We start from the raw sequence: 26,036 nt of genomic DNA on the forward strand, positions 1-26,036 counted from the left end.
GTCTGCTACTATTCAATATTTTCAGTAATGACTTGGATAATGGAATAGAGACTATGCTTATAAAAATCTATGGATGACACCAAGCTGGGAGGGGTTTCAAACACTTTGGAGGACAGGATTACAATTCAAAATAACCTTGACAAATTAAAGAATTGGTCTGAAATTAACAAAATGAAATTTAATAAGGTCAAGTGCAAAGTACTAGTTTTAGAAAGGAAAAAAAATCAAATGCATAACTACAAAATGACTAGGTGCTAGTACTACTGAAAAGGATACATGGGGATTATGTATCACAAATGGAATATGAGTCAACGTGATGCAGTTGCAAAGAACACGAACATAATTTTGGAGTGTATTACAGGAGTTTCATATGTAAGACACAGGAGATAACTGGCCAACTCAGGACTTGGTGGTGATGGGGGACTTCAACTACCCAGACATCTGCTGGGAAAATAACACAGCAGGGCACAGATTATCTAACAAGTTCTTGGAATGTATTGGAGACAATTTTTTATTTCAGAAGGTGGAGAGAGCTACTGGGAGGGGAGGCTGTTCTAGATTTGATTTTGACAAAGAGGGAGGAACTGTTTGAGAATTTGAAAGTGGAAGGCAACTTGGGTGAAAGTGATCATGAAATGGTAGAGTTCATGATTCTAAGGAATGGTAGGAGGGAGAACAGTACAATAAAGACAATGGATTTCAAGAAGCCAGACATTGGCAAACTCAGGGAGTGGGTAGGTAAAATCCCATGGGAAGCAAGTCTAAGGGGAAAAACAACTGAAGACAGTTGACAGTTTTTCAAAGAGACATTAAGGGCACAAGAGCAAACTATCCCACTGCGTAGGAAAGATAGAAAGTATGGCAAGAAACCACCCTGGCTTAACCAGGAGATCTTCAATGAGCTAAAACTCAAAAAAGAGTCCTACAAAAAGTAGAAACTCGGCCAAATTACAAAGGATGAATATAAACAAATAACACAAGTATGCTAGGACAAAATTAGAAAAGCCAAGGCACAAAATGAGATCAAACTAGCTAGGGACATAAAAGGAAACAAGAAAAATATTCTACAAATACATTAGAAGCAAGAGGAAGACGGAGGACAGAGTAGGCCCATTACTCAATGAGGGGGGAAAGACAATAACAGAAAATGTGGAAATGGCAGAGGTGCTTAATGACTTCTTTGTTTCAGGTTTTACCAAGAAGGTTGGTGGCGATTGGATGTCGAACATAGTTAATGCCAGTGAAAATGAGGTAGGATCAGAGTCTAAAATAGGGAAAGAACAAGTCAAAAATTACTTAGACAATGAGAAGTCTTCAAATCACCAGGGCCTTATGAAATGCATCCTAGAATACTTAAGATGCTGACTGAGGAGATATCTGAGCCATAAGCAATTATCTTTGAAAAGTCATGGAAGATGGGAGACATTCCAGAAGACTGGAAAAAGGAAAATATAGTGCCCATCTATAAAAAGGGAAATAAGGACAACCCGGGGAATTACAGACCAGTCAGCTTAACGTCTGTACCTGGAAAGATAATGGAGCAAATAATTAAGCAATCAATTTGCAAACACTTAGAAGATAATAAGGTGATAAATAACAGTCAGCATGGATTTGTCAAGAACAAATCGTGTCAAACCAACCTGATAGCCTTCTTTGACAGAGTAAAAAGCCTTGTGGATAATGGGAAAGTGGTAAATGTGATACATCTTGACTTTAGTAAGGCTTTTGATACGGTCTCGCATGACCCTCTCATAAACAAATTAAGGAAATACAACCTAGATGGAGCTACTATAAGATGGATGCATAACTGGTTGGAAAATTGTTCCTAGAGTGTAGTTATCAATGGTTCATTGTCATGCTGGAAGGGCATAACTTGTGGGGTTCCGTAGGGATCGATTCTGGGTCCGGTTCTGTTCAATATCTTCATCAGTGATTTAGATAATGGCATAGAGAGTACACCTATAAAGTCTGCGGACGATACCAAGCTGGGAGGGGTTGCAAGTGCCTTGAAGGATAGGATTAAAATTCAAAACGATCTGGACAAACTGGAGAAATGGTCTGAAGTAAATAGGATGAAATTCAATAAGGACAAATGCAAAGTACTCCACTTAGGAAGGAACAATCAGTTGCACACATACAAAATGGGAAATGACTGCCTAGGAAGGAGTACTGAAGAAAGGGATCTGGGGGACATAGTGGATCACAAGCTAAATATGAGTCAACAGCGACTGTTGCAAAAAAAGCAAACATCATTCTGGGATGTATTAGTAGGAGTATTGTAAGCAAGACACGAGAAGTAATTCTTCCGCTCTACTCTGCGCTGATTAGGCCTCAATTGGAGTATTGTGTCCAGTTCTGGGTGCCACATTTCAGGAAATATGTGGACACATTGGAGAAAGTCCAGAGAAGAGCAACAAAAATGATTAAAGATCTAGAAAACATGACCTACGAGGGAAGATTGAAAAAATTGGATTTGTTTAGTCTGGAGAAGAGAAGACTGAGAGGGGACATGACAACAGTTTTCAAGTACATAAAAGGTTGTTACAAGGAGGGAGAAAAATTGTTCTTAACCTCTGAGGACAGGACAAGAAGCAATGGGCTTAAATTGCAGCAAGGGAGGTTTAAGTTGGACATTAGGAAAAACTTCTTAACTGTCAGAGTGGTAAAGCACTGGAATAAATTGCCTAGGGAGGTTGTGGAATCTCCATCATTGGGGATTTTTAAGAGCAGGTTGGACAAACACCTGTCAGGGATGGTATAGATAATACTTAGTCCTGCCTTGAGTGCAGGGGACTGGACTAGATGACCTCTCAAGGTCCCTTCCAGTTCTAGGATTCTAGAACTCTATTCGGCACTGTGGAGGTCTCAGCTCAAGTACTGCATCCAATTCTGGGCACCACATTTTAGGAAAGATGTGGACAAATTGGAGAGAGTCCAGAGGAGAGCAAAAAATAAATATAGGGTTTAGAAAACCTGACCTATGAGAAAGGCTAAAAATTGGCATGTTTATGTTTGAGAAAAGATTACTGAGGGAGGACCTGATAACAGCTTTTACATATGTTAAGGGCTGTTATAAAGACGACTTCAGCTATTTAAATCAGAAATTTCATGGTGTTGTAATTGTAGGGGTCCTGACCCAAAAAGGAATTGTTGGGAGTTGCAAGGTTATTTGGGGTGGGGGAGAGGTTGCAGTAGTGCTATCCTTACTTTTGGGCAGCTGGAGAGCAGAAGCTGCTGGCTGGGAGCCCAGCTCTGAAGGCAGAGCCACCGCCAGCAGCAGCACAGAAGGATGACATGGTATAGTATTGCCACCCTTACATCTGCACTGCTGCCTGCAGAGCTGGGCCCTCAGTCAGTAGCTGCCACTCTCCAGCCGCCCAGCTCTGCAGACAGCAGCGCAAAAGTAAAGGTGGCAATACCGTGACCCTCCCCCCCCCCATAAAATAACCTTGCAATCCCCCTGCAACTCCCTTTTGGGTCAGGCCCCCCAATTTGAGAAACGCTGGTCTCCCCCATGAAATCTGTATAGCACACAAAAGACCAGATTTCACGGTCCGCGACATGTTTTTCATGGCTGTGAATTTCATAGGGCCCTACTCATATGGCTGTAGAACATGAATGTTCTAAGGATGATGCCCATCCAAAAACCAAACCCGAGGTGAAACAAATGCCGATGATAGTGCTTGATCTTGTTTTTCTGCTGAGTCAGGAGCTTGGAAAACGTTGGGAGAATCATCAGTACTCAGGATAACATGCGCAGAAAATTCAGAAACCAAAATTGTCTGGGCCAGTAAGGAGCGATCAGGTTAACTCGTGCTTTGTCCTGCCTGATTTTGCATAGAACTCGTGGGAGGAGTGGCAGTGGAGGGAATGCATAGTGCAGTTGATCTGAATTAGGGAGAAATAAAGTGCAACCTTGGGAGTGGTAACCTAGGGCTCTTTTGGAGCAGCAGGTGGTGCATTTTCTGTTCACTACATAGGCAAACAGATCCCAGGTTGGTGTTCCCCATAGATTGAAGATGCTGCACAGCACTGAATCTTGTGGCACCTTAGAGACTAACAAATGTATTTGAGCATAAGCTTTCATGGGTTAAAACCTTGGGGGTTCTCTATGGTACTCTTGATATCATCTTGGTTCTTTACAAACATTTATGAATTTTTCTTCACAACACCCTGTGTGTTGAGGTGGTTTTATTATCCCCATTTTACCCATGAGGAACTGAGGCACAGATTTTAAGGCCAAAATTGTCAACCATTAGTTTCACAACTTGAGAAGCCCAGGGTCTGATCTAGCAGAGTACTTAGGGCTAACAGAGCGCTGCTCCCATGGATCTCAGTTGCTTTTGTCAGTGCACAGCACTTTTGCAAATCTGACCCCAGGTATGACTACCTCAAGCTGAGTACACAGAAGTACCTGTGAAAATTTTGGTTTATGTGACTTGCCCAGCATTCAAATAGGAACTCTGTGGCAAAGGCAGGGATAAAATCCAGTTTTCCAAAGTAGCACTAAATGCCTTTAAACATGAGATTGTTCTTTTTCTTCCTGCAGTTCCCTTCCTTATTCTCCAAACTTTTTCAACTTCTGCAAAAATGAAGCAGAAAACAGGGGTCCTACAGACCACATCAACAGCTGCATGGGCATTTCATAACTTTTGAGTATTTGACTTTTCAACCTTAACGCCTAATGTTATTTCATATGTTTTTTAAAAACTTAAAACTTGGAAAAAACAAATTTAATCCTGTGTAATCATATGGGGTTATCAGCAGGGTTAGGATCTTTAGCTCCACAGCACAGTCCTTCACCACTGGAGCCAACAAAGTAACTAAGAGTTTTAGAAGAATTTTCTATGTGGACTTGCCACTAGTGGGGGAATAAAGTTATACAATTTGTCATTGGATTTCATAGTTTGTTATTTGACAGAATGTTGAGACTCAGAAATCCTGGGTTAAAGTCCAGGTTCTGGATGGGAGTGTGCAATAGTGGTAGACACTTCTGCCCCTATCCTCCACTCTCTGTTCCCTTCTGCTCCTACCTTCACCTCCGTGTCTCTTCCCCTCCTGCTGTCCACCTAGTCTGCTATGCATCCATCTCAGCTTACTCCTGCAGTTTTGCTTCTGCTCCTATCCTTCCCATTGGCTTCACTCTTACCCCTAGATCCTGTCCATTTCCTGTTCCCACCCCATTTCCTACCTTCATGGCTCCTGCTCTCCCCCATACCTGCTCCTGTTCTCTCCCTTCCCCAGCTCCTGCCCCTCGCCCTTGTCACATCCTCTCTGGCTCCCCAGCTTCTGCCTGTCCCTTGCTCCTGCTCATGTTTCCCACCCTCCTTAATTGTCTTCCCTTTGCTTGGTCAAATCCCTTGTCTTCTGCCCTCTCTGCTCCTGACTATCTCCAAGTTCCAATTCCCAGTTCCCCACTGAGCTCCTGCTTTTGTTCTCCCCTGCCCTGGTATCTCTTCCCTGTTCTACCTCACTGCCCCATTCCTTACCCTCTTTATTCAAGTGATGCAGCTTCCTCTTTCCCCTTCTCACTGTCTGGGCACCAGCAGGGGAAACATTCAGAACACAAGAGAGACAGTCTCCCTGCTCTCAGTTCCAAAGCTTAGTGTCACGGTGGTGTTCAGCACTGGGAAGCTTATAACTTGGCCTAACTGTGGGATTTTTCATGGGAACACCAAAGGGCACATCCCTGAAACAAAGGTAAACCTTCCTCCTCTCCACCAGAGTTTAAGGGCAGGTCTTCACTATGGGGGGGGGGGGGGGGGGTGTCGATTTAAGATACTTACCCCGCTGTAAGGACGGCGGCAAAATCGACCTCCGCGGCTCCCCATCGACGGCGCTTACTCCCACCTCTGCTGGTGGAATAAGAGCGTCGATTCGGGGATCGATTGTCGCGTCCCGACGAGACGCGATAATTCGATCCCCGAGAGGTCGATTTCTACCCGCCGATTCAGGCGGGTAGTGTAGACCTAGCCTCAGTCCCTGCTTCGAAGCATGGAGGCACTAGAGTTCCTCAACCAAATGGTAAGCGTTGTTGTTTTTTAATTAGTCGGAAAAACTCTTGTTCTGAGAAATGGTCAGAACCATTTTAGCTGAAACTTTGATTTTTTTTTTTTTATTTTTTTTTAAAACACCCAACTTGGAAAGTAACAACTCCAAGGCTTTAAGATTGACAAAAGTTAAAACCAACTGAAAACAGTGTCTTGTAATGGAAAGTGTCAAGTAGCCTTAACTATTAGTTTCATTATCTGTGCCAATTCGAATGATAAATTAACTTACTGTAAGCGCCTTGTGTTTTTTGTTCTCTTTTTCTTCACTCCCACCTTTTTCTTTCAATCTCTGTCTCTTTTCCTCAATCTCTCCCAGTCTGTGTTTTCCCTCAGACCAACTTTTCTACAATGTACATTTTCATGCTTTCATCTCTGGACAGTTTTCCTTTTCTGATTCTTCTATTGTGGCTTCTTTTCCCCTCTAGTACACTCACTGACTTCTATTATTATTTTTATTCCTTCACTAAAGTTTTCTTCTCTCTTCTCTTCTTTCCCAATTAAACATCCTTTCCTTCATTATTTCTCTCATCTTTCCTCCATTTTCTTTCTCCCATTCCCAGACTACAGAGCAACATTTCCATAGGCCGCGGTGTCTTAAAAAAATTGGATGGGACTAATGCCTCTGGCAAGTGATACTCCTAAAAATGGCCCTTCTGATGCTGGAGAACTTGGGTCCAGTAGTGATATGAAGTCACCTTCTTCCCAAGCCAGAGATCTGAAAACCTTACAGAAGTGACAGTGATAGCAGTGTGTGTGTGTATATATGTACACACATGTATGTACATGTACTAGTAGCATCTTTTAAGAACCTTAAGGAGTTTGTTGCATGAGAAACTAAGAAAAGGAAGAAAGTGAGAAAAATGCTGGCCCTGAATTCTTAAGAATCCATTATCAGGAGCCCATGTATCAGGTTGGAGAGCACTCAAGTCAGATTGGGGGGGGGAGGGGGGGGGGAAGAGAGAGAAAAAAATGTATAGAAAAGACTTCAGAATTTAAAAAACAAAAACAAAATAAGTAAGAAACAATTTAAAATATTAACGTGCGGATATAGTTAAAGTGACTATGTACAAATGATACCATCTTACTGAATATACTGCTCCCTGTGTTTGTGTTCTAAGTCTCATCTGCTTGACTTACTGACAAAAAATTTTATACTACTTTTTATTCCATTAGTAAACAGCTGTAGAGAATTATCTGGGGGTCTATTCTGGTTTGTGTGCCATGAACAGAATTGTTAACGAAATTCCAAATGCATAATTTTCATTACTGTTGACGATGGGTAAGCCAGAAAGAATACAACACGACTCTCAGATCACAACTTGAATTTGCAGAACTGATTCTTAGAAAAGTTGTCTTTTTATTTATAACCCGAGAATATTTGATCTGGAAATCAACAAGAGATATTAAACACAGAACTTTGCAATTCCATTTTTATAGATCAGCTTTTCAGAATACAATTGCACTTTGACCCACTTACTTTCATTCTCTTCATAAATATGTGTTTTGAAAATGACGATGACAGTCCGTCAAAATATTACAAAACATACTATAATGGAAATTACACTTTGTCTCACAAAAGTTTTAAGGGGTTACTCAAACACAACAAGTATTTTTGTGAAAAATACATAGAAATGCAGAGCCATAGCGTAATTTTAGACGAAACAGAAATTACTTAACTTTGTCATTCTCAGATGGCTGTATCTATGGTACAGCTCACCTCAGTACCACAGTCAGGAAGGGTCTGTAGAACTAGACTGGCATTCACCTGCCTCACTGCTACCACAAAGGAATTGCCACAACTGCATAGTTAAGGTTGACTTTTGCCCTTAAAAAGGAATTCAACCTCTTTATTATGAATAATACAGTGAATCCTTCCTAAACTAACAGGTTACACAGAGTACTGAATGAATTTTCAGGGAATATACAAGTAAACGGTAAATAGCTTGAATTAATTTTTTTATGAGATTACAGGTTTGGTTGATGAAGGTAATAGGGTTGATGTAATATACTTAGATTTCTGCAAGGTGTTTGAACTTGGTACCGCATAATATTTTGATTTAAAAAACTAGAATATAAAATTAACATGGCACACATTAAATGGATTAAAAATTGGCTAACTGATAGGGCTCAAAACTGTAAACAGGGAATCATCATTGAGTGGGTGTGTTTCATCAATGACCTAGGAAAAAAACAAATCATCACTGATAATGTTTGCAGATGACACAAAATTGGGGGAGTGGTAAATAATGAAGCGGACAAATGACTGAGTCAGAGAGATCTGGATTGCTTGGTAAACTGGGTGCAAGCAAACAATATGCATTTTAACACAGCTAAATGTAAATATGTACATCTTGGAACAAAGAATGCAGACCATACTGACAGGATGGGACTTCATCTTGGGAAGCAGTGACTCTGAAAAAGATTTGGGGGCCATGGGGGAAAATCAGTTGAACAGGAGCTCCCAGTGTGACACAGTGGCCAAAAGAGCTAATGTGATCCTGGGATGCATAAACAGGGGAATCTTGAATAGCAGTAGAGAGGATATTACATCTCTATTTTTGGCACTGGGAGAATGTTGCTGTACTATAGTGTGCAGCTCTGGTGTCCACAATTCAAGGAGGATGTTGATAAACTGGAGAAGGTTCAGAGAAGAGCCATGAGAAGGATTAGAAGATTAGAAAACATGCTGTATAGTGACCGATTCCACGAGCTCAATCTAGTTAAGCTTAACAAACAGAAGGTTAAGGGGTGACTTGATTCCAGTCTATAAATATCTACATGGGGAACAAATATTTAATAACTGGCTCTTCAATCTAGCAGAGAAAGGTATGACACAATCCAATGGTTGAAAGTTGAAGCTAGACAAATTCAGACATGGTGATAGTTATTAACCATAAGAACAATTTATCAAGGGGTGTAGTGGATTCTCCATCATAAACAATTTTTAAATCAAGATTGGATGTTTTTCTAAATGATATCCTCTAGGAATTATTTTGGGGAGGTTGTGTGGCCTGTGTTATACAGGAAATCAAATTAGATTATCACAATGGTCCCTTCTGCCCTTGGAATCTATGAAAATTACATTCTCAATTGTAAGTTCTTTTTTTTTTTTTTTGATAGAATTTATAAAACAGATCCTGTTCCTAAATGTGGCATAAGGGCTTGTCTTCAAGACCTACCTTTAACATCTAGGGCTTGATTTAACCCTCTTACATTAGTTTTATGCTGGTGTAATTCTATTGACATCAGTATAAAATCCAGTGCGATGGAATGAAATATCAGGGCAAAAGATCCCTGACTCCACCAAGAAAGTAGGTTATGTTATCCTGGTTTTATTCTTCTTTTTACAAAACAAACACTTTACTTGCCTGTACAGTGAATAATTAAAGGTAGATAATTTGTATTTAGGATAAATCCCTAGTCTTGGTGCCTAGAATTTTCCAGGGTTGTGGCTGTACATAAAAGGTATATATTTCACTAATTAAAAGCATATTGTCTAAATATCGTCTAAAAGGAAACTCGAGACAATAGGCTCTCTCTTACACACTGTAGATGCTCAAACTGTGATTTTGTAAGAGTCTAGAACCAAATTCAGTCGCCAACAGGCTTTTGGGTTAAAAAGATTTGAAACTCCGAGAAATGTCTCACAATAGGGATGTGAAGAGCTCAACTTTGTCTTGTCCACTCCTAGAATACCGGGGAACAGTAGAAGCATGTTTGCAAAGCACCTTCAGTAGTTCTAGCTAAAATCCATCCTACAAGAAATACAGGATTAGGGCAATATTGGATGATTTAACTTTAAGCATTTTTGTTCTGCTCCATGCACTGAATTTTTCCCAGATTTTGGTATATTCTATAGTCCTAAATTAGTTATTGGAAAATAACAGGATGTTTATCACTTGGACAAAGTAGATTTTTGTTGTTATATCTTTTCAAATCCATGCAGCTAAGTGGAATGTGTCTACATGATGCAGAAGATCTTGCTTTAACAGATTAGGCACTCAAATATTAAGGAGTAAAACCTATGAAGTTAACCATCTACTGCAGTATCATCTCAAAGGCTTCTAAAGGAAAAGAGCCCTTCCTACATTTTGAATACAGATCCTTCCTCATTATTATTTGTATTACAGTAACACCAGTCGCTGTAAAAACACATATGCAGACAGTATGTTCTGAAGAGTTTACAAATCCTCTGAGAAGGTCAACATTTAAGATGAATGCTTGTGTTTCTGAGTTTTAGGAGCTACTTTCTTATCAGATTTACGCATTCTTCCCTTTGTGGCAATGGGATTCCTTCAAGGAGAATAACTGCTTTTATCTGATTTTTATTTTATTTTATTTTTATTAGCACCAGAGCGCTAGACCTAACTTTGGAGAACAATTTGACTGATCTCTGCAACCTGGGAAATTGGAGCTGGAACTCAAGTTCATCCTTTGGTTGGTTTTCAGAGACTCTGGAAGGACCATAATCTCGGTTCCCAACTACTATGTTTCCATCTCCCATGAGATTCCAAACAACCTTCTAGCAAAAATACAAAGCTAGCAAGTTCTAGAAGCAAAATGGTGATTCTAAAAAGGAAGATAGGCTAGTGTCAGGTGTCAAACTCGCTTTGCTGAACCACCGAGAGCGTCCTTAATCTGTTCTGCAGCTAAGTAGGAAGCAGCTAAACTACTGGCTGAATGAGTAGGTGAGGAAACGAGAACATTGCTGCTAAGTGATAAGCACAAGAGAAAATTTCTGATGCCATGGAAATTTTCCCCAAGACCCACATACCATTCCAAAATATAAAATTCCTCTAAAAAATACAAAGGGAAACTTGTTTTCCATAAGTAAAAAAGTACCCCTTGCTAAACAACTTCATTAAACATAGAAAAGGAAATATCTGGTCTCCTCTTTGGAGGAAGAGATAATGGGAGGACAATTAGTTCAAACATGCCAGAAGGAGGGGCTTTCAGATGTCTTCATTCTCCAAACCAGCTCCTCCACCCTCAAAAAAGGAGTTTTCCTCTATTAAGATGGATTGGATAGAATTATTATTTCTGTCCAAATCAGTAGAGTCAAAGCAGGAGAAAAAGAATTAGCCAGTTTTGAAAATAAAAAATGACTACTTTCCTAACTAGAAAAACAAAAATCAATTATGTTGATTAGTCACAGTATTTCTCAATGTCAGACGAGGCAGGGGAAAAGAGGAAACAATTGAAGGTACTGGTATCAGTTATGTCTCACCTGAGAAAGATTTGTGCCACTTTGTGGTAAAGCCATTAAACATTTTCTAAAGTCTAATCCGATAGCACACTGAGTGTTCCATTCAGGATCTTGATATCAAAGACTGAAGATGAGACCTAATTACAGTGGGTGCATTTCAAAAGTTCATTCTAGTTTTGGAGGTATTACCAATTCCAGCGGTATTCCCCCATTTTAAGTATACTATTGATCACTACAAACAGTAGTAGCTCTAAAACCAGAATGAACTGTTAAATGTGCCCACTGTTCTTTATTCTAGTGAAAATGACAGCAATCAATACCAAAACCATTCTTGTACCCAATAGAGAATTCTAAAGCAACATACCTGAACTCTGAATTTCCAGGTTGTTCCAACAGGAACGCCAGGTATAGGTCCATAGTGGTTAGAAGGAACAATAGTGCATTCCTTAGTACGACCAACACAAGCCATACCCTACCAACATATCAGAGAGAAGAAACTAATTTTATTATATTTAAGTTTCCTTTCAAAGTTGATGCAGACATATGGATTTCTATTATAATAAAAATGTTTTAAATACATTTTTTCAATAAATTTTATGTAAATTCTAATTGTTATTTATTATTTTATTTATAATCCTTGTCTCTAGTCAATTTAAAAAAAAAGGATTTCTACTGTTTTAACTTTTGGAGACAATGGGCAAAATTCAGCATTGGTTTACACACTGTGCAATTCCACTGAAGATTGCATGATGTGTAATTTAGTACTCAACTTTGCACAGTTAATTTATATGTATAGTCACAGATATAACACACACACACACACACACACACACACACACACACACACACACACAGTTCTATTTATTCTTGAAATACACTTTACCTTGCCCCAGTCTCGCTGACTCTCAGTACTGGCAGATGGCATCTTTGCTTTCTTTTTACTCTGCTTGAGCTTTTCCCCAGCCTTTACAACTTCATTAGAATCATTTTTGCAGGAAGGACAGTACCTTAAAAAAAGTTTTGACAGATTTTAAAATTGATTAACCTAATGGCAACATATTTACTGTAGCCAGAACCATGTTGATTAATCCATATTTTCAAGGTTTTGCCAACCTCAAAAAATTCCAGTGTAATATAACTGATGATGATGATGACAATAATAATGCTTTGCACTTATACTGTACTTTTCATCCTAAATTCTCAAAATACTTAAAGAATATATTAAAGCAGAGTTCTAACTAAAAAGTAACTCCTAATTCCACCTCCAATTCAAATTTGTGCAATCTCATTGTCTTCAATATGGATATACAGGTGTAACTGAAGGATCTGATTTTGACCTTGAGGTTGGCTGAACAGTGAGGTATGAGCCAGATTACTCTTAACCTGTGTGAGTTCTGCATGGCTGGCTATAAAAACAACAAGAATAAGAAGCTGCCATTGTCACTTTTCTGACTATGAACCACACTGTAAGAAAAACTCACAACATACTTATGAGGTATATATTATAACAAACCTATTATGTTGTGAAACAGGAACCTCTTTATGCCAACTGGCAGAGGGCATAAGAGTGCATAGGAGTTACTGGGATCCCCTGGATCTGGTATCTACATAATAGTTTGCCAAATGGTGGCATTTAAGGTCTCTGCTGAAAGCCTGTGTCATACTGGTCATCATAATCATTGAGAAATGTATGTATGGATAATATGCAAGAAGTTGTGTACATATAGTGAAAATTATGTTCTTAATGCCTGTGAATTAGGCCTGTCACCAGGAAGTGTTAATAAGTTGCTTTCAGGCAGGAGACACATCTGTCTGGCTATAGGTAAATTGAGTATTGTGTACTTCACAATGGTTGTCTATTTACAGACTGAGCAAAATGCTAATCAAGAAATTGTGAAAACTACAAGGAGGTTCTCCACAGGAAAAACAAGTAATGGGGGGTGAGGGGTGGGTTTCTGATTATGAACAAAGACAAAGGAATGTTGGAACTATAACTGGAGGTAAAGAGAAAGATTCTACATCCTTCACCTAAGGGACAAGCTGACAGTGTGCTTGTCTTATGAAGAGAGGGTCACAGCCAAGCTGGCTGTTAAACGCTGGGAGAAAGACTTTGGTAAGCTAAACTTCATTAGATAGGAAAATGTCTTGTTAGTTAACTCTAGAAAGCAGGTTATAATTTCATTTTACATGTAACCAGTTGTTCCCAAATATTTCTACTTGTTATCATTTGAATCTTTGTATTTTGTTAAATATACTTCTTGTTTTTACTATAAACTTATCTAACTGCTGTGTGCAGTGGTGATCTCAGGTGAAGCTGGTAAGCAGAAGTATACTGCTTCTTTGGGAACAGAGGATCTGGGAATTGTGTGAGTACTCAACGGATTGGGGCTGGACATTCTAAAGAGATGCTCAGAGGGCCTGGGGGAGAGCCTGTGGCCAACTTGCAGAAGGACAGCAGAGCCTGCGTAGGCTGAGAGGAGAATGCTTGCGAGGGAGCTGACCTTGGCAGGCACAGACAAAGCGTCCTCACTCTAATGGCAGGTGGTAGTGAGATGCCTCACAACCCTGGGTAACCCCAGGAAGTGTCACATATATACTGATTGAGGTACAAAGATGATAAGTTTATTTCCCAAGATCATACAGCAAAAGAGCAAGGATTTGAAAGTTTACATATTTGACATTGAAATACTTCTCCTTGGGCAAGATCTAGTAATATGCTGAGCACTGTGGCCCTGATCCAAAGCACAGTACTTAAGCATGAGCAGTCCCATTGAGCTGGAAATTGCTGAAATTAGGCAGTAGGACTACTCATTTGCTTAAAGCTAACCAAATGTTGAAGTGCTTTGCTGCACCAGGGCCAGAGTGCTCAGCACCTTGCAGGATCAAGACCCTTAATCAGAAATACCTTCAAATGTTCCATGCAAAATGGGTTTGGATTTGACCTAGTTAGGAGTCTTCTGACATCTCATGCTGTGCATGTACAGTACATTTTGTACTGCATTTTTCGCTAAATTTTTACAGTGAGCAGCTTAAAAAGGTTGTGCTATGTTTGTGTGAACACTTAATTTCTTAGTCAATTGACTTATTCCTTGAATTTCACACAAGACAGGTTGTGCTGCTGGTTAAAAAATAAAATGTAAAGAGTTCATGGATGGTGACAGACAAACTAATACAAGAAGTTTAAGGGTGAAATTCTGGCAGAATTGAAGTCAATGGCAAGACTCCTATTAAATGGGGCCAGTATTTCACACTAAGTCAATAAAGGTACTTCACTAGGACAGTGAAATTAGTGTAAGTAAGGAATGAAAAAAATAGAGTTAGCCATCCGTATCTAAGTTTATCGCAAAAACTGTATAAAGTTATATTCTATTATTTGAAAAGTAGTATGCAATAAAAAGGACTGTGGAATAATGCATATTCACAATAAGGTAAATTTGAAAGTGTGCATGCAGCTTTAACTATGGCATTTCCTGCTTTAAGATTGCTTAACCAAGCAATCTTAATGTTCCCTTAACTGAGCTTTGTATGGAATATTAAATACTGTTTAGCATATAAATAGACTGGTTCTGATCTGTATGAAAATGCCTTATCAGTATTTCCCAAACTGTGGGGTAGAACTGGGGGCTGCCAAGTTTAAATTATTAAAATTTAAAATGGACAATTTCCCACTTTTAAAACAAACAAATATCTGGTATTCAACTAAGGGTCAAACTCTGCCATGAACCTATATTAGTATGCAAGGCAGGAAGAGAAAAGGAGACACGCTTTTACATTTCTGTGCAGCGGCATTACATTGCAGAATTGAAGTCCTTTGCACCAAAGTGAGTGCAAGGACCACATAGGATTAGCAACGCTACATAACCTACGAGAAGTGGACAAGAAGCAAGGCCATAGCTCTGCCATTCCATCGCACTGGCTTCCCTGGCCAGAACAGTTCATCTACCTTCATGAATAAAACTCAGAACGCATATGCCTATAGTGCAAACAAAACAAAGTTAAATTTTAAAATAAAAAGAAATGTTATATACCTCATCAGTCACTATGGTTCTTCTAGATTTTTGTACATGTGGATCCCACTTCTTGGGTATAAGTTCAGAATCTTTTGGCCAGGAGTGTCTGGGGAGCTGTAAATATGCCCTAGATGTCCCACCTGAGGGAATGTATGGCCTAGTAGTCTCAACTGCCACTCAGTTCCCATCCAGTCCAGAGTTCCAAATATTCATAGGACTCCAGAGTAGAGCAGAGGAAGGCAGGATCCACACACCCAAACCATACTGAAAAACTAGTTACTGACAAGGTGAATAACTTGTTTTTCTTCTTTATGTATTGTCAGTGTGGATCCCACTTCTGGTGACTAAGAAGCAGTCTCCGTAAGACTAGTAGAGGGTCTGAGGAGTCCTAATTGAATAGGGATTGCAATACTTGGCCAAAATTGGCATCATATATGCACTGTCCAAGTCCAAGGATTGATGTTTTACTAAGACATGAATGGAGTTCCAGGTGGTGTCTTTGCAATTCTCCAGTACGGCAATGTTCCTAAGGACGGCTGAGCAAGGTACCTTAGCTCTAATAGAATGAGCCCTATCCTCCCTATAGGGTTTTAGGCCTGCCATTCAATATCCTATATGTATGCTCTCTTATCCACTTAATCTTTGAGTGGAAACGGACTGCCCTCTAACATTGGCACCAAACCGGGGCCTTTATACTCTTGAAGAACTTCCTCTCTCAAGAGTCTCTCATGAAAAAAGTCCATGAAGGAGGACATGGAAGGTGAGTAGTGTGTGGGAAGGACTTGTAATTTCCACAGGATATGGAATTCAGTTCCTCCTGGGCCTAAAAGTATGAAATAATACTCAGTTCAAGGCTGGGAGAATAGGGATAGATGGTTGCCAAACTGAAGAAACACTAGGTAGGACTCTTAGTGTTACGTTGGGGCTCCCAACATGCTCATCAAGCCTGCTGCTTGTTCAAGGAAGAAATGGAGCTGACAGAGAGAAAAAATCTCTCTTCTTCTGGGTTTGGCAGAAAAGGAGAGTCACTGGAATACTGATATGTCTTTGTTTCAGTCTTTATTGGGGTTGCTTTTAGAACCCGAAGGGCTCTCTCTGTTATTACACATGTAGTCCAAGAGACTAATGTACTGCTCTGGAGTCCTTTAAGAGAGCAAACATATTCATTAGTTTTTGAACTAAAAGGATCTGAACCTTCAAAAAGGCAGATTCTCATAGTGGCTTGGACCTATTTAGGTATCCCTGAAGAACATCTGATAGTTACTGCAGTGAATACTGAATGAGATGGTGTCGCTGAAATTTCTAAGATAGCCTGGAGAGAATGCTTTGCTAAGAGCTGACCTTCAGAGTCCTTTTGAGCACCAATTTTTGTTCTGAGGGAAACTTGTCAATAAAGGATGACAAAATCCCAGATATGTTAGTAGTTTGAGATACACATCTACAAAGAAGCAAAAGAGCATATATTTCTGCAAAAAAAATCTAATTTCTTGGGGTCTCTCTCTTTAGGCATTGATTTGGCATTACTCAACAGCTTCGGTCTCTCATTTGCTGGTGACACCTCTAAAGAACTGCATGTTGGAAGAGTGGAAAAAAAAAAATACTGAAAACCCTTCTGAGGCACCTGATCACATCTATCCACTCTTTTGCACATAGATGGTTTCAAGGCCAGAGTAAGCCACAGATCTTTGGTCAATTCAAGAGTCCTGTTTTTGGGCATCAGGACCCTTGAATGGTGACGAGCCTGTAGTATTTTGAATAATTTGTGAAATTTCTCCAGGACTGCAATTAAGTCTATACTCAGTATCTCAGCTAGTCTGCCTAGGAGCTGCTGAAAGGCCTTGTAATCATCAAGAGGTAAAACCAGATTGTGTCAATCTGCCTCATCAGCCAAAAAGGGAGAGACGTGATGGGGAACCAAAGGAGATTTAAGCTGATGTAGAGGAATAATGACAAAGTCCTCCACAAAAGTCAGTCAGTCTTGGAGTGGACCTTCAAAGGTGTAGTAGAATGGGTTTTCCTTGATAGGGATCACATTTTGTGTCCAGTACCATCAGAATAAGATAAAGGACCCCACATTGCTCTCCAAGGACCAGAGGGCCAAGAAGCCATCCCACAAGGATAAAAGTGTGAAGACAGGAACCAAGTATGGTTCCAAGTTGTTGACTACATGTCTCTGGAGTGTTAAGGATGAGAGAGGTATGCTGATCACCCTCATCTAAACAAAGTGGAGCTTGAGGGTGTCTTATGCTTTCACAGGTGTATGAGTTCTAGGGAGCTCATTGTCAGATCAGTGAAGATAGAGGATGATGCGAAAAGGAAGACTATCTGTGAGCAACAGAATTGTCAGCATTAGTAGAGTCAGCACGGTCTGTGCTGATATCTTGGGTGCCATATAAGTTGGCACTGGTATTTCCAGAGACAGGGTTTTGGGTGTCATGTCAGCCAACACCAGAGTAGTTGGAACAAAAGTTTTCAAGGGTGTGGCTGCTGAAGCCTCTTTATTGGAGGCCTTTTTGGTTTTGCCCAGTGCTGGGGCGAGTCATGAGACTAATGACTACACTTCTTTTTCTTCTTCCTCAAAGTCTCAAAGGAGGAAGAATGGTACTGGGCGTCCATTTTAGAGCAATATTCCTGTCTGCCTCTCAATGCTGAGGTACCCTCAGGAGGGAAAGCAGGCTTACGTTCAGCTTCTGTACTCACACTCTGAGTAATGCCCAAACTGCCGAGGACCCTGAACCAATTCCGGATGAAATCAGGGACTGAGGTGTTGCATCATGACTTGCCAACTTATTGTGGGACTTTACTGCTGCATAAGCCTATTGGCTATGCCTGGAAAACTCTGAGTTCTCCAAGTCCAAAGCCCCAACCACACAGAATGTTCCAAGAGATAGAACTTGAAGTAGCTGTCTCTGTCATCAAGTTCCATAAAAGAAATTCTAACAATACATGTGCCTCTCCAAGGCTGAAGAGGCACTGAGTGTGCTCATTAGAGATGGATATCAGGCACGGATATCAGGCCATCAAACACCAGCAATCTGATAGACTTAAGTTCTGCCAGGAGATGGGAATGGTGTCTTGGCAGCAGTTGAGTGAGTAAAGTCAACTGAAAAAACCCAACACTTCTAATTTTGAATGCCAAATCTATTCTAACTAGTGGTAGGATGTAAACTAAGTGATATTTGACAGACTCTAAAGATTCTGGCCAAATCTGAACAGCTCAGGTAACATTGAGAGGATATCACTCTATTCCAAATCACTACCACAGGCGGTCAGAAGGAACTAAGGGGAAGTTGGACTTATATGAATTTGGGTGGGAGACAAAAGGACATCTAGGGTACATGCACTGCCCCAAGAAATACTACTGGTTTAAGATTGCAAACTTGCACACCTATGGTGTGAACACACCAGAAGTGGGATCCACATGGACAATACTCAAAGAAGAACTACATTTAGCTCTCTCCTCACACCCCCTTACTTTTAAATACACGTTGAACAGTCTCTACCATGAAATAGTCTGACTCATCCATCTCCACAGGAAATTAATATTTTATTAAAGAAATACCTGTGAATGTTTGAATGTACTTATTACTTATGGAACTACTGATTTGAAGGAAAGGGCTGTAGGATTGGGTTCTTAAAATTCTATTGGCGTATATGTAATGGATTACACTTTATATTAACATGTTCTATTTAAAAATGGATTGATAAATGATTAATAGATGTCATGAGCATGTTACAAATATGAATCATGTACAATATAGATAAATCTAAGCACTTCAGTTAAAGGAATAATAGATGGTTATTATCTGTGAGACTAATAACAATTGATTAATAATTTATTAAAAAGACATCTAATAACCAGTTACAAACTATTTATAAATGGAACCTTCAGATAAAGCATGGACATGAATTTTTATGCAGATTCTGTGCATGAAAAATACACACCAGGGCCACAAGACTTCTTCCTCAATGTTCTGTATATCTATGACATTTAGTAATTCTCTATAGTCTCAAATAGTAAAGGCACATTTTATAGAACAGTATTTTGCATAAAGTATCATCCTTTTATATTTACCAGTCCTCATCTTCTGGTATCTTGCTTAAAGGTGGATTCAGGCAGTATATATGGTAGGCCATATTACATTCATCGCACAGAAGTTGCATGTGAGCATCCTGTTTTCCACCACACAAATAGCAGGAGCAAAAGCGACATTCCGTATCTGGGTCTGCCCTACAGTGCTTGCACTCAGGGCCACTCTTTCCTGTGAAGATAAATTAGAAAAAGTTAAATATGCCATTATGGGGAGGGGAAAGGTGAGGGGAAAAATGTACAGTAATGCTGTGAGTGCAGGAACTTGCCTATGGTCTCTGTTTAAAAATAAATAAATAAAAAGATCAGGCATAATGGTAGTTATTGAAAACCATTTATTTACAAAACTACATATACAATAATGTTACATCTAAAATATTAATGTCATGTCAATTTGTAGTCTTGTATGAAAGACTTGCAAAATAGTCATTATCATTTACCAGCCCAGGCACAAAATCTTCTCAATCCCCTTGCCATCATGCTGGTGATGAAAAAGCAAAAAGATATTTTACTTTTACTCCATCAAAAAAGGCCTCGATTCCTACACCCATAACAAGCCTCACTGATTTCAAAGAGAGTCTGCTCACATGGAGCTTATTACAGGGCAATGGACTAATTCCCCAATTCCATGAAGACTTTAGTGAGTAACCACTCCTGTGAGTAACCCTATTCAATCTGATGGAACTGCTCACATGAGAAAAGATATTCATGTATAAGCCTTTGCAGGATTAGACCAAAAAAGCTTCTGCAGAAGAACATGAACAAAACGGCAAACTTTAGCCACAGTCAACTTTAATAGAACTCTTGGGGGAAGGGGGGGGGGGGATTTTTTCACAAGATCAAACAAAGAGGAACTTAAAGTTTCATTTTCATTTGGTTAAATGCAGGATCATTTTTACATAAACCTCAGTGTAATGCATGAGCTCTATTTTTAGCCTTATGAATGAATATCAGGGATTTTTTCTTAATTAAAAATTTAGCCAAATGGAAGAATTTGTTTAATCATTTTTGTCTACTAGAATTAAAACATTCAGATCAACCTGTATTACTGCTAATGTAATACTTGACCAGACTGTTTTTGTCCACCACAACCATGGAACTGAGTAACTCCACCACAGCCAGTCCCAAGCCGGTTAAAAAAAAGGAAGAGAGTGGTGTCAAGGCTAGCAGCCACCCGTAAACCTTTGCCAAAGAAATCCCATTAAATGTGTCCTTTATATGCCTCATATGAACTAGGGTGCTCCCCGGAAGCAAAGAGTAGTGACCTCATCTGCGTGCTACTGCAAGGGCTACTGCATCATTCTGGACAGATACGTTCAAAGATGGGAGTCCAGAAAATAAGACTGGCATCTTGGAACACAGACATTAACCAGGAAAAGTGAAGGGCTGATTCAAACATGAATGAAAAGGAAAGTACAGATTGCCTGAATTCAAGAAACCAAATGGAAGGGAGCAAAGGCAAAAGATATTGGGGAAGGCTATAAGCTACTATACTGTGGCATATCTAATATGAGAAAGAGTTGGTACAGTTTTAGACAAAATAATGTGGGAATATGTAGTGGATGTGGATAGGATAAGAAATAGGTTATTTTGGTTAAGCAAGCTCTTGAAAACGGCCCCCTAAAACTTGCTCATATGCATCACAAGTGGGAAAACAGACACTATTAAACAGAAAGTGATAAAGAATCACTAGTGCCAACTTTAATGGTCACATGGGAGAGAAGGTAAAGCTTCAAAAGGTACAATGGCAGTTGTGGATATGGACACAGGAACAAGGAAAGTATGCTCAGATATATGATTTGATAGTGAATACATTTTTTCACCAAGGAAGAATGATTACCTTTAAGAGTGGTAGCATAGGGGCACAGATGAACTGCTTCCTGATAAAATGAACTGAAGAACATCAAAAACTGTAAGGTCATTCCCAGAGAAAGCATTGTAACTCAGCACAGAATGCTGGTTCTTGACTATGGGTACATATCATTCATGAGAAGAAAACAGTCCAAAGCAGTAAAGAAAACCAAGTGGTGGAAGCTTAGTTTTAAATGCCTTTCTAGCTTCATTAAAGTGTTGGAGAAGATCTCTATAGAAGGGTTAAGAGAAATACACTCCGGAGGGATCTAGCCAATCCCAGTAGTCTGTTTCTGGTGCACATGTTGCAGACAATGAGAGCCCTCCTAAGTGATCTTTTTGAGTTGATGCTGCTCAGTTATATGAGCTACAATATACAGAGCAAAGAACAGCTGTACAAGTGGGTGAAGGGATAGAAATGTGCAAGACTAGCTGTGTTTGAGTGTGCTCCCCATTCCACAGTGCAGCTAAGCAGCGCCGAAGAACAGTATGTTAACGCACACCGAGATTTCACAGGAATCCTCCAGAGATCTCTAGGAATCTTTCCTGGAGGTACTTGCCGATCCTCTGCCGAAGGTTCCTTGGCAGAGCTGCTTTGTTCCTTTCCCCATTGTAAGAAACTTTCCAGCACCACTCGGCAATCACTTGTGCAGGGACCAAAGTGGCACACAGGTGAGCAGCATAGGGATCAGGTCTGAACCTGCAAACGTGCAGTAGATGCACTCCTGCATCCTTGCTTACCCTCAGCAGTGAGAGATCGGCTTCGATGACCATTGCCTGTGGAAAATGGTGGCAGAATTTACAATATTGACCCTATTTGCCTTCACTGATCCCCTGAAAACATCACCTACACCCCACCTGGGCCGAACTCACCATGTTTAGGCTGTTTGCAGAGTTGTGTGCTTGCCAAGGGTCAATGAGAAAGTAATTGGTATGTTACAAGAGGTATATTTTACTGTAATGATTGAATGCTGTGCATGAACTAACAATTATGCTTCTGTGTATTGTTTCTTGTGCTTCTGCAGATGTAGCCTTCAGGGGAACCCCCTACACAGCAGCAGAGTGCCTTCTCCAGATAAGGAAGCGACCAAGTTGTAGCAAGGAGGACATGTTCTGAGAGGTGCTCCAATCCTCAGAGGCCGAAAAAAAGTGAACCCAGGGAGTGGAGAGAAAATGAAAGGCAGGACAGAAAGGAGAGTGAGGAGCACATTCTAAAGACCAAGAGTGGACGATAAAAGTGATGGAGGAGTATTTTTAAGTAAATCATGGTTCTCTTTTCAAGAGAATATAAAGTGAGTTTTATATCACCCAATAGTCAGAATAGATACGTGCTTTCCGCCCCCCCCCCCCGCCCCGCAGCTAATACAGAACTGTTTTCCATTCCTTCCCCAAACTCCTCCCACATCTTCCTTGCAACTTATCAGAATGTCTTGGTACCCCGTTCACTCTACGCCTTTGGACAGCTTCCAAAATGATACCTGCACTTACGCACAGCTCTGAGAGCCTACACTGCTCTTCACTGTTTTCTTCCTTCCCACCACGCCTTTTGTGTGTGTTAACTGGTGTTTAATAAAAACAAACTCTCTTTAAGAGAGCCACTCTTTATTTGTGTCCTACACATAGTGATTGCCACTGGTAGCAATACATAGGTGCAGTTTAATCATTTGCTTAGTACAAATCCTGCTCAGGAATCACCACAATTTTTAGGCAAAATAAGATAACTGAAGTTAATGAAGCATGGCAGATTGCGGTATAGAAATGCACCGTTATTGGTGCTCATTATCAAAATGGTGTCTCAAAGCCTCCCTGATTCTAATAGCCCCCCGTTGTGCCCCTCTAATAGCCATGGTATCTGGCTGCTCAAAAATCAGCAGCCAGGCAATCTGCCTCAGTGCTCCACCCCAGGGGAAACTTTTCACCCTTAGCCTCACAAATATTATGGAGCATGCAGCAGGCTGCTATGACCATGGGAACGTTTTCCTCAGTCAGGTCTAATCTGCCATAAAGGCAGCACCAGCATGCTTTTAATCTGCCAAAGGCACATTCTATGGTCATTCTGTACCTGCTCAACCTATTGCTGAAGCACTCTTTGCTGCTGTCCGGGTTTCCCATGTAAGGCTTCATGAGCCATCGGAGTAAGGGGTACACTGGGCCTCCCAGGATCACTATGGTCATTTCAACATCCCCTACTGGAATCTTCTGGTCTGGAAAGAAAGTCCCTGCTTGCAGCTTTCTGTACAAACCAGTATTCCTGAAGAAGCGTGCATCATGTACCTTCACGAACCACCCTGCATTGATGTCAGTGAAATGCCTACGGTGATACTCAAGCACCTGCAATACCATAGAGAAGTATCCCTTTCTATTGATGTACTCCATCACAAGATGATCTGGGGCCAAAATGGGAATATGCGTGCCATCTATTGCCCTCCACAGTTAGGGAATCCCATTGCTGCAAAGCCATCCACTATTTCATGCACACTGCCAAGAGTTACTGTCCTTTGCAGCAGGATACAATTAATGGCCCTGCACACTTGTGTTAACTCTGCCCCAACAGTGTACTTCCTGTCTACAAACTGATTTGCGACCAACTGGTAGCAGTTTGGAGTCACCAGCTTCCACACAGCGATCGCCATGCGCTTCTCCACCAAGAGGGCAACTCATTTTGATGTCCTTGCGCTGTAGTGCTGGGGCGAACTCGACACAGTTCCAGGAAGGTGGCTTTCTGCATCCGAAAGTTCTGCAGCTACTGCTTGTCATCCCAGACCTCCATAATGATGCAATCCCACCACTCAATGCTTGCTTCCTGAGCCCAAAAGCTATGGTCCACTGTATGCAGCTGCTCTGTGAATGCCAAAAGTAATCTGGTGCTGTTTCTTTCCACGGCACACAGCAGGTAAGGCAAATCTGATTCCTGTTCAGATTGGGAGCTCATGATATACTGCCTGAGCATCTGCAATGTGTTCATAATAGTTATCACAACAATAGAGAACAGTGTGGGAATCCATCCTTTAAGACAGAGAAGGGGGCACACAGTAAACAGGGGCAGTTGAAAAATGCCACAAAACGCAGTCAGAAGCACATGGAATGCTGGGATGGAAATAAACTTCATCAAGGAACATTGAGCCCGCACCCCGATGCACTGCAATACACTCCGCCTTCCCACAAGTCCTAGCTGCAGAAGATGGCGAGTAGCACAGTGGGATAGCTACCACAGTGTACTGCTCTGACCGTCGATGATAGAGTTCCAAGTGTGGATGTGCTCTGCCAACAGAGGGAGCGTAGTGTGAACATGCACTAGTGATGTACCATATATACTTGTTCATAAGCTGAATTTGTTTTAGTAAAAAAGGGAAGCATAAGAGAAGGGGGTCGGCTTATGAACGGGTATAGAGAGGGAGAGGGGGGGACACATCCCCTCTCCCCAACAGAGGGAGCACAGCCAGCAGAGCCGAAGGGAAGAGGTGGGGCCAGAGTCTCTCCGCTTCTGGCCACGCTGCTCTCCCCCCCAGCCTCCAAAGCAGCTGCAGCTCCAGCTCCGGGGCTGGCAGGCTGCGGCTACGCCGCCTGGCCCAGCCCGCCGGAGCAGGTTCCGGCCAGGCCAGAGACCTCCTCCCCTGACCTGCCCCAGCTAAGGTGGGAAGGGATGGGATGGGGAGAGTGTGGGGGTCCCGGGCTAGGGGTGGGGTCATGTAGGGTGTGGTCACAGGGGTTACTCCCCTGACCCCCAGTTTCTCCCCCCAAAAAATTTCCCCACCAGTTGCTGTCCCGGCCTGTCAGGATAAACGACCTGGCTTACGATCGAGTATATATGGTAATTATGGCGTTTTGATCGTTTGCATAACTTTTGTCAACAAAACTCTGGCCTAATTCCAGTAGGATATTGATTAATATGGAAAAAATTGTTTATCAAAACATGGATCATTTTTATTAGGTCAATATACGTTAATTAGGGTAGTCAGAGATCTTAGCCTTCACTAGCAGTGATCTACCCTATTCATCTTTATTTACATCTAGAATTTGTAAATTGAATTTTTTGTGAAACAACACTGCTACACCTTTGGCTGAGGAAAATTATTAAAACACTCCTTCCTCCATGCAACCTCTCCTAAGTTTCTCTACCTTTAAATGATCATGGTAGCTTTCCTATAAGAAGATAATATCCGCTTTCAGTGGGTTTAGATTCTTTCTTGGGTATTCACCCCTTTGATGTTCAAGAAAACACAATTTATACTATTAGCCATAAGGAGGACGCAAGTCAAACATCTCTATCAGGCAGCTGAACAGTATCAGTAGTTAGGTCACTGTTAATTCCACAGCTAGGAAAAGTATATCTGGGTCCCCCTGACCACCCCGGGGACATGAAGGGGAGGGATAAGGGTAGAAGATAAGGCGAACCAGGCAAGGAAAAAGATAGGCATAATGTTGGGAAAAGCTAGAAAAACAGAGAGCGGGAATGAAGTTATCAGAAATGACCAAGGATACCTTACAAAATATATGACAAACATCCAAACTGAAGTAGGACTTAAGTCCAGGAGGTAGTTACAAGGGGGTAGTCTCATCACTTACTACCCCCACCCCCAAAATATCCATTTGGGGTATAACTGGATTCCCTGTAACTTTATAAGGAAAACGGTTTCATATCAATGGAGGCATGATTTCTGCACCATTCACCAAAAAAAAAAAAAAAAAAAAAAAAAAACCACAAGGGGGGGGGGGGGGGGACAGCTAGTGTCTAAATTTAAGAACAAGATTCTGATGGATATATGGGAAAGTTATACAAGTTGTTTAAATAATCTTATTCTAATATAACTAGATTACTTACAGGTACA

At 40.8% G+C, this 26,036-nt stretch overlaps 1 protein-coding gene across 1 annotated transcript in view; it reads right to left on the bottom strand.

Annotated features, from left to right (window-relative positions):
- UHRF2 (ubiquitin like with PHD and ring finger domains 2) overlaps positions 1–26,036 on the bottom strand; it is a 178,798-nt gene that overhangs the window by 39,142 nt on the left and 113,620 nt on the right. The window contains exons 6-8 of the mRNA XM_065406006.1: positions 19,342–19,528; positions 12,140–12,263; positions 11,621–11,728 (exon numbers count right to left, since the gene is read on the bottom strand). Coding sequence (XP_065262078.1) covers positions 11,621–11,728; positions 12,140–12,263; positions 19,342–19,528 — 419 coding nt within the window. The remainder of the gene's footprint in view (positions 1–11,620; positions 11,729–12,139; positions 12,264–19,341; positions 19,529–26,036) is intronic.

The sequence above is a fragment of the Emys orbicularis genome, chromosome 6 (assembly GCF_028017835.1).
Source record: "Emys orbicularis isolate rEmyOrb1 chromosome 6, rEmyOrb1.hap1, whole genome shotgun sequence".
Lineage (NCBI taxonomy): Eukaryota > Metazoa > Chordata > Testudines > Emydidae > Emys > Emys orbicularis.